Raw genomic sequence first — 9,330 nt, forward strand, 5'->3', positions numbered from 1 at the left:
GGAAGGAAATAAATTCCAGTGGGATATTTCCCCAGCAGCTCTTTAAAGTTAAATACGAGAAGGAAGTTGGAAGACGCTCTGCGTGTCCTCCAGCAGCCGTGGCTTTACAGATTCATTCAAGCAATTTGTCTCTGAAATATTGGGCTTGTTTTCAGGCAGGAAGACGTTTATCAAAACAGATCACTTCATCCATAAGCAATCTACTTGTCCCTCCTGTGGATCAGCGTCCCGACAAACAGCAAGAGGCAGAGACATTCGCCGTCAAACTCTGCACTGACTTGTCTCAGCTCGTCACCGCCTCAATAAAAGCAAATTTGTATTTGTAATTTGTGCTCAAAAAGCATTCGGGTGCTTTACTTTAGTAAAAGATACTAAAACCACTGTGTAAAAGTACTCAGTGCGCAGTAACGTGTCCCCTGTCGTCCTGTCCTGGCTGAGGTGCTGATTATTTTCTCCATGAATCCACTGATTGTTTGCTTTGTCGAACAGGTGAAAACAGAGAGACACGTGGCCCCAAAGTGACGTCACCGAATCATCTATCGCTTTGAATGGAAACCTCTCTGAAGCGAGGACATTCATAACTTAATTAATCATTAATAACAGTAATAATAATAGTCGGCCACGTCACACCCGTGACGTCGTCCGGACTCTGAAGGGGGCGGGGCGCTGCGTCCAAACATCCCGCGCGCAGCCGGCGGCGCGGGACAAACACCTGGAGGAGAGCGGAAGCAGCACGCGGACTGGCGGAACTTTGTTCTCCGTTTTCTGGCATCATGTGGGCGCGAGCTGTGCTGTGCGCGGCGCTGCTGTCCGCGCTCTGCCCGGCGGGGAGGACGGAAGCCGAGAGGGACGGGAGAGACGTCCAAGACTACAGCTACTCCAACTCCAACAGACTGGTGTGTGCGTGAGCTTACTGCTTTGATTTGTACTTTCTGTCCAGACGTGAGCAGCTTGTGTTCGGCTGTGTTGTGTTTACGGACCGTCACAGCTTTAGGCTTTCATTATAAAGACATGAGATGGTTCATTCTTTAAGGATGTTTGGATGCAGAATGTTTCTCCCGGACAAACTGAGCGACAGAGGACCAAATGAGGATTAGTTTTAACAATTAGCCGATTAATAAAACGCCCGCAAACTGATCAGCAACAAATAATATGATCGATTTAATTGCTGAAATTGCTGTTCCATCAAAAACAGCAGCGTTTCTCTGGTGTTGTGAGGACGTTGTGCTCTTCTCTGCCTTAGTTTAAATCATCATTACACGCGTGTTTATGTTAATCTCTCCAGCTCACGTGCTCTGACAAAATGAAAAGTGTTTTCTGACATTTTGTAGACTAAAACAAGTGATCAGCTGAGAGAAAAAAATCCAACTGAATCAAAGTAATCGATGAGCTGCAGCCTTAAACGCTGCAGGAAGAAAATGAGCCACACGTCATTAAGATGTCTGATATCTGCTGGTTCGCTTCAGTTGCAGTACTACAGTGTAGAAGTACTGTGTTTCAAATCAAAGTCCTGCACTCAGAATTTCAGTAGTGCAAGTATTAAATGGCTGAATTTTATATCCCAGTACAGCATCACAAGTACCAAAAGTACTTCAGTTTTCTAATGTCACATGTGATATTAACCCTCCTGTTGTGTTCATTTGTCAGGAACAGCAGTGGCGTTCCCAGGTCAGTTTGAGCCGGTGCACATTTTATTATCCAAAAGAAGTCTGAAAATAAAACAAATCCTAATAAGCATTGTTAACATTTAATTACAAACTCCATTGCTAACTATTCTGTCAATATTTAGTGTATTATGGCGTTCCTTACCTCTCACAGATAATGGTTCAATTATCCAAGTATCAGTCGTTTTTCATTAAAAAAAAAAGAAAATAGATGTTCAGTGTTTTGTTTTTTGTTTTAATGTTTCACTTTTCTGACACACTTTAACCCCCAGTTTGACTGCCGGGTCAAAGTGACCTGAACAGCATCTATGTGACATAAACTGTGAGATGTGAGATGAACCATTTTCATGTTATATGTTGATTACTCTCATGAAGACAAGCAGAAGAAGTTTCATACTGAAAAATACTATTACTATTATAATGATAATACTATTTCTCTTGATCTTCAAACTTCAACACGAGTCAAATTGACCCGTAACATAACAGGAGGGTTAATATTCATACATTAACGTGTTGATCACTTTGATGTGCAGCTCATTTATCATCAGCAGTATATTTCATCATTAATCTGCCAAGTAAGCAGAGTTAGAAAATAAATGTAGAATTACTCAAGTATAGTACGGATACTTCAGATTTATACTAAGGTACGACACTTGAGTAACCACTGCAGGTGTCTGTGTGTGATGCAGTGACAATGTTATTCTGTAGGCTTCTGCTCATGAGTGTGTGTGTGTGTGTGTGTCAGCTCGGTGCTCTGCATGAAGTGCTGGAGAAGCTGCAGACCAAGAGGATTAATCCGTGGGAGAAGAAGTATGGACAGGTCCCCTCTGTGAGTCCCACACTCATGAAGGCACATTAAAGGAGCAGTTCACCAAATCATCTCAGTACATTTACTCAAGTGCTGCAGTCTGCTTTAATACAGTTTTGAAAATCTTCTGTTTCTGAATCTCCGATTCCGATTCCGGTCCCGACCATCGGGGGTTCAGGTTTAAAAATCAGCTGCTGCAGAGCCGTCTGGGCAGGAAGCACAGCAGTCTGTGATGTCTGTGATGCTTACCAAAAACTCGGCACAGGAATGCGGTCTTGCGATTGTACAGGTGTACCTAATAAAGTGGACACTCACTGTATAGAAATCAATACATTTCATTTATCAATAGAAACTGAAATTAGTATCTTCCAGGTCTCTGTGGTGCGCTGATGTGCAGTAACAGCCGTTTGCCACAAGATGGCGCCACTTACCCCACAAATCAACTGAAGCAAACTCAGTCCGAAGCGTCCCACAGCTTTCACGTGAAGACGTCACGAGTCGTTCAGGTGTTGCCGTAAAACTAAATGCTCTTATAGTCACAACGGAAAGGCCTGCATTCTGTGTTTTTAAAATATTAATATGTACTTTAGTATGAAAAGGCAGCAGTGGGAGGTGAAGTGAAGCAGTAAGGTCCATGTACAAAGTACCATCGGACACAAGGTACAAGTACATCAGAACTGCTCCTGCAGCACTTGAGTGAATGGACTTTTCTCCATTGACCCCAATCTTCTGCTTGTATTTATACAAAAATCTTTCATATACTAATACTGTTTACGTACATATACCCAGTTTGTACACACAGTATTTCACTTAATTATACAAAGTGTTATTAGTTTTTGTACTTTGTACTCACCTCCTTCATGACATCAGACTTTAATGCTTCAGTACTGTGTACGCTGTGTGACTGTGGTTCTCCTGTGGTTCTCCATCTTCAGTGTGACCTCGGAGAACACTGTGCCGTCAGGAAAGGCTCTCGCATCGGGAAGATGTGCGACTGCCCTCGAGGAGCTTTCTGCAACTTCTTCCTTCTGAAGTGCTTATGAGCCCGTCAGATCACGAGTCAGCGAGTCTACTTTGACATGTACATTTTCCAAATATATACGAATCTGAAAAGATGTATAGTAGCCTTTAGAGTGGAACAAGTCCTCCATGTTGTGTCAACATGTTTGTCCAGTGCTGTGCTGCATTAAAGCCATTTTATCTCACTTTTCCCCTCTTTGTCTCACTTCTGAAATTACAACCGAGCTCAGCTCAAAACCTCGCCTGCGAGTCAGTGGACCAGAACCTGAGGCGAAAACCCGCCGCGTCCTGCACGACGACCACGAATTAAACAGGCAGCCTCGTCGCAGATCAAATCAGTGCTGAGGAGCCTTGAATGCTCTGCTGTCCTTCTTTTCTTCAGCTTTTGTCTTTTCTGTGATGGTGCAAACAGAGCTGCTGTGATGCAGGAAGAGATCCCAACACTTTAAGAATCTCATATTTAAAAAAAAAATGGAGAATTTCTTTTAGTGTCAGTTTTATCAACATTAAATTGTTCCCCTCAGGTTTCAGTACATCAGGAAAATAATCTGTGCTGAATTACCTAACGACAGGAAAACAACACTATTGCTATTTCAATCATTTCTCAAGCAGAAATGTCCAACGTTCTCCGAGTGCAGCTTGTGAATTGGGAGGATTTGGTTCTTTGTTGTATGTGAAACTGAATCTCAGTTAACATCACGTTGGGCTGATTTTCTGAGCGGAGGAGGGAAAGTCTGCTCGCCTGCAGCCCGACGCCATCGCAGCACTCATCCATCACACCGTAAAGGTGGAGGCTTCAGCCCATCAGGGGAACAAACGCCTCACACACTCTGTGGAAATGACATCACAACATGTGGTTGTTAATGACTTCACCCGCCCGACGCCTCGAGAGGGTGAAGCTGCCTCGTGTTGTCGGTGCAAACGAGTTGATTGTGGTCTGCGTCAGCTCGTTCAGGTTCAGCTTTTCATTTCACAGGTTTGCCCCAGATTCAAACCACACCTGGAGCAGGTCTGAGACTCATTCTGACCAGGTGTTGAAAAGGTGTGAATGCATTCATCTCTAACACAAACTGTAATTAGCTTTGTGATGTGAGCGCAAATGAAAAGGTTTTAAATCTCACGTGGACGCGTGAAATCCTGAGGCCAACAATAAAAAGAGTCAAGTGAGACAGAAAACACAACATGTGACCGACTGCTCAGAGTTTAAGACCCTTAAACATCTCACTGAACAGCTTTTATATTTCACTTAAACACAAGAAGAGGCTGCTGAAAATCAGTCAGAGGACTTGACATCAGGACTGAGGTAAAAGTGCTTCGATAAAACCACAACCCTTCGTGTTCTCGTTCAATTAGACACGTGTCCCTTGTTCCTCTGAACTGACGTTAGACCTCCGCCAAAGTGGAGCTTTGACAGATCAGATCGAGACAAATCAACAGTCCAACACGGCAGAGTTTTGTCCCAACGGGTTTTATTAGGAAGATACTTTACAGACGTCTAGACTCCACGGGGCTGCTTGAAGTTCATGCCGACGGTTGGCTGGGTGACCTGCAGGTTGGACAGACTGCCGAAGTCCTGACGAACAGAGAAACAGGCGTGAGCACGCAGCACCAGACATCAATGTGAAAACAGCAGATTTTAGAGGTGAAAGCTGTCTGAGAGCATCAGGGTCTGAGAGGAACAGAAGATCCTTCAAACACGGGAAAAGCTCGCAGGTTCATCTTCCTGTACTATCAATGACCTGGCGACAAGGACGCCATGATCACTTTCGATACAGGACTCAGGGAACCACGAGCCTGATTCTCCTGAGCAAATCGAGACTCGGTCCGCTTTGATGAGCAGACTGAAGCGACAGTGAGGTTCTGGAGGGAAGCTTCAGGCAATGAAACAGCTGCTTGAACTGCACACGGACTGAACCAAAGTCATCATGACAGACTTCAGCAACTGATTACTACACGCGGGGGCTTTTATTATCTATTAACTTTCAAACTGTGACCGTGCAACAAATCGCACACCTCGTCTGATGAAGCGTCGGAGTGACTTTGTCACAGATCAGTGAGGAAAAGTCTGAGCTCTCGGCCTCGAGTTGTTTCAACACTCGGCTCACTGCTGATATCATTAGTGACCAACTCAGCTGCTTCTTCTGATCAAAGCACCAGCACATCATTAAACAAGTCTTACAACTCAGTCTTTCCTTTCCATCTTTTCATCCCTCGTTTGGATTGTACTTTGTAAGCCTTCACTTCATTTAAAATTACACCCTTTTACTGCACTTTGCTACTGTGATGAGGTACTAACAACCAACAACAGGAGGATCAGGACATATTCAGATGTTGTGCTTTAGTCAAGGGAAGCAACATCACAATTCAAAAATCACTCTTTTACAAGTAGAAGTGCCGCTGTATATTAGGCAAGTCATACGTTTTCAAGTATCAACATAAAAGTACTCCTACGCAACACGTAAGAATGATTCTGATACTGCATTTGGCTGCAGTGGAGCTCATTTTACTCCTTGTACACTGCAGGGAGGTTTAAATCACTTTAAAACAATCCAGAGAGTCTTCACCTGCTGAGTAACTAAAGCTGTCAGGCTCAAGTAACGCAGCAAACGTGTAACGAGCAGCATAACAACATAATCAAAGACGGCGTACTCAGAACTGTACTTGGGTAAATATACTTCACTACTGTCACAAAGCGACTTACCAGCAGCTTCAGCATCTCCTTGGTGTCGGGATCAACTTCAATGAGCTCCTGGTCCAGAGCAGACACCTGCACAGGTAAACACACACAGTTAGACATCACACACCGTCTCTCCCTTCTCTTCACCTTCTGTCTCACGCATCATTTCTGTGATGAAGCATGAGGTGTGTTTCATATCGTATCATTCACAATAACATCAGTTACACGTGACAGCAACGTTCAATGCTGTTCAGCTGACTTCAGAGAGTCTCTCTCTCTCTCTCACACACACACACACACACACACACACACACACACAGAGCGTGGCTGGCAGTGACACTGGGCGAGTCGCGCTGCATCACAACGCCAAACCAAAAACATGGCTGACCAGGACAAACGGCTCTCTTTGTCCACACACTGAGCTGTCATCTTCCACTCGAAATGAAACAGGAGGAGAAACAACCCTTTAACTGCTATGTTACTCATCAGCTGTGGTGCCTGTCAATACATCCACAATCAATAAGAACAGACCCAAAGAAAAAACTGGTCTCCAGTTAGCTTAGCATTAAACATGCTGCGTGTTGCTGCTCACAGGGTTTGTCTGTAAGCACCAGGGTTCAAAAGGAACAGAAGATCCTTCAAACACGGGAAAGGCTCACAGGTTCATCTTCCTGTAGTATCAATGACCTGGCTACAAGGACGCCATGATCACTTTCGATACAGGAGACACACACACTAAATTAATTCTTCCAACAGGAGGTTGATCTGCATTACATCACATCTGCACCAAATAGAACTCAGTGCGGTCAAAGTGTGGTTCAGCATTTCACTTCATGTGTGCAGGATTCTTAATTCAGACAATCCTACCTCAACGCTCGCTCTCTCACACACACACACACACACGGTAACTAAACCTTCTGCTTACAGCCCGACAGCGAAACAAACATCACAGCCTTATTTAACCTCCTGCTACAACAAGCCGAGCTTTGACAACGTTCACGCTAAGTACGTTTTAAATTTTTGTTATTCTGCCAGACTATCACAACATCATTACAAACCACAGCTGAAAAAATAACCAGATAACCACCAACAAGTGCTGCTACTGTGTTCATTAGGAACAGCATAAACTCTGATGTGTTTAAGACACTTAATGAAGTCCGTATTGTTGGGAATCAGGCTCATCCCACTCACACCAGTCTTCTATCAGTTACAATTACTTCCTGATCCACAACTGAAAACCTTCAGACCGCATTCACTCACGGAGGCCCAAATGGCACCCGATGACCAAACAGTTTGGCGGCATCTTCACTGACCTCTGGTACGTAGTTGTCCCTCCTCTCTCTCTCTTCCTCCTGCAGTTTGATGGAGATTCCTCTGACCGGACCCCTCTGGATCCTCTTCATCAGATGCGTCACATACCTGCAGCAGCAGTCGAACACAGACGGAGACATAAGCAAACATTCACAGCACTACAATGTGCCCGTTAGGAAATCCTGGGCTGCAGAAGCAGCCGTGATTGCAGCTGCCTGCTCAGTCATTATGAGGCCGTACAGAAATGCAACACAGGTTATGCTGACATTAGCTGAATAAAGGGTTGCTGCAAATCAAGTGTCTGAGAGCATCAGGGTCTGAGAGGAATAGAAGATCCTTCAAACACGGGAAAAGCTCACAGTTTCGTTTTCCTGTACTATCAATGACCTGGCTACAAGGACGCCATGATCACTTTCGATACAGGGTGGCAGACGCCCGAGACAATCAGTGACAAACTCACCCGGCGATCTTGTTGCGGAGCTTCTTGCTGGGGATGATGGCGATCTCCTCGCACACCCTCTTGTTGGTGTGGAAGTCACTGCCCAGCCGGGTGTAGTATTTCTCAATGATGACCCTGGCGGCCTTTTTCACCGTCTTGGTCCTGACTCGTCCCTTCAAGCAGACCACAGATCACACATTATGCCTTAGTCATATCAGAATCAGTCTAACGACCCTAACAGCTACCTCAGTCACCAAATGATACAAGTGTCAGGCGGAAAAGTTGTCATGTTCACAACATGTGAGTGTGTGTTGTAAACATCAGCTACAGTGAGGGTCCTCACAGCTGTGGCTGCAACTGGAATATTGACAGGATAAAGTTGCAGCACAATCTGGACTAAGTATACATTCCTATACAACAGTAAATGAGAGGACATTAGCGCAGCACTACTAGACATCTGGGTTTGATCCATTATTAGTTTCTAAATTCATCTAATACTGACCCTGGCTAACACATACTCTGCTTCGGATGAGAACGATCCTCTACATATCGACGAAGAGTCGCCCGTGAAAAATAAACGTATTCACACAACTTGGGTTTGAGAGCAGCTTACAAATTGCAGTACTCTCGTGGATGTATGGAGCCACAGTCTTTACGAGACCGCGTTTATTTTTACCACTGCTCTGATCAGTAGGCTAACCAAACCCTGCGGGGCAGCATTGCTTCTTGCGTTCAGAGAAGCTAGCTCCCGGTTTAGCCCCCTAAGCTAACTGACGGCGACATAAATAATTAAAAAATAATTTAATAACTTTTGCGGATTACACTCACACGTGAAGAGCAACTTTGTTATTCTGTCGAGTACAGTACTCTTAGACTGATAAATCACTTTTAAGAACCACAACTCATTCAGCTCGAAGCCGCTCCATTACGATTCCTACACTAGCCCTATTTCTCCGCTACAATACGGTAAACAAAACGCTCAGTTTGTGTCATCTAACATAAATACTGCGAATATCAAGTTCAGCAAAAAGTCCGACGTCCATGGATGAAATAACTGCCCAATATGAACTGTTCAAAAGCCAAGATTACTTTAGATAGCTCAGGTCTGCAAGTAAAAATCACCCACCATGTTGGATCGGCCTGGTAGAAGAGGACAAGCAGACTTCCGGTGGATGATTAAATCCACTGGCGGAAGTTGAGCCCAGAAACAAACTGCGGCTACGGCGCCCCCTTTCGACTGGAGGTAAAAACTACAGCAACAACTACTACTCATTTCATCATTACCATTTTCTCCTAAATAATTAAAAATATTTAGCTCATAAGAAAATTATCCAGGGTAATAAAATTGGCAAACAGTAAAATGCGATTAAATGTTTTGGATTGATTGTTCAATGAAATTATGTTACTGACG

The 9,330-nt window shown here is 44.3% G+C and overlaps 2 protein-coding genes and 3 non-coding genes across 5 annotated transcripts; 1 reads left to right on the forward strand and 4 right to left on the reverse strand.

Annotated features, from left to right (window-relative positions):
* The first annotated feature begins 634 nt into the window (after positions 1-634).
* Positions 635-3,677, forward strand: cart2 (cocaine- and amphetamine-regulated transcript 2). Its single transcript, XM_046394948.1, has 3 exons — positions 635-896; positions 2,410-2,493; positions 3,408-3,677. The coding sequence occupies exons 1-3, from the start codon at positions 774-776 to the stop codon at positions 3,513-3,515; spliced, it is 315 nt and encodes a 104-aa protein (XP_046250904.1). The 5' UTR covers positions 635-773; the 3' UTR covers positions 3,516-3,677.
* Positions 3,678-4,944: 1,267 nt separating this feature from the next.
* LOC124062286 (40S ribosomal protein S17-like) lies at positions 4,945-9,207 on the reverse strand. Its single transcript, XM_046394947.1, has 5 exons — positions 9,046-9,207; positions 7,941-8,092; positions 7,483-7,588; positions 6,194-6,259; positions 4,945-5,065 (listed from the first exon to the last, which is right to left on the reverse strand). Exons 1-5 carry the CDS (start codon positions 9,190-9,192, stop codon positions 4,988-4,990), a joined length of 549 nt encoding a protein of 182 aa, XP_046250903.1. The 5' UTR covers positions 9,193-9,207; the 3' UTR covers positions 4,945-4,987.
* LOC124062638 lies at positions 5,143-5,269 on the reverse strand. Its single transcript, XR_006843977.1, has one exon. It is a non-coding gene; the product is annotated as a small nucleolar RNA SNORA71 (small nucleolar RNA).
* Positions 6,768-6,894, reverse strand: LOC124062640. Its single transcript, XR_006843979.1, has one exon. It is a non-coding gene; the product is annotated as a small nucleolar RNA SNORA71 (small nucleolar RNA).
* LOC124062641 lies at positions 7,779-7,905 on the reverse strand. Its single transcript, XR_006843980.1, has one exon. It is a non-coding gene; the product is annotated as a small nucleolar RNA SNORA71 (small nucleolar RNA).
* Positions 9,208-9,330: the final 123 nt, after the last annotated feature.

The sequence above is a fragment of the Scatophagus argus genome, chromosome 7, assembly GCF_020382885.2.
Source record: "Scatophagus argus isolate fScaArg1 chromosome 7, fScaArg1.pri, whole genome shotgun sequence".
In the NCBI taxonomy this organism is placed as follows: Eukaryota; Metazoa; Chordata; class Actinopteri; family Scatophagidae; genus Scatophagus; species Scatophagus argus.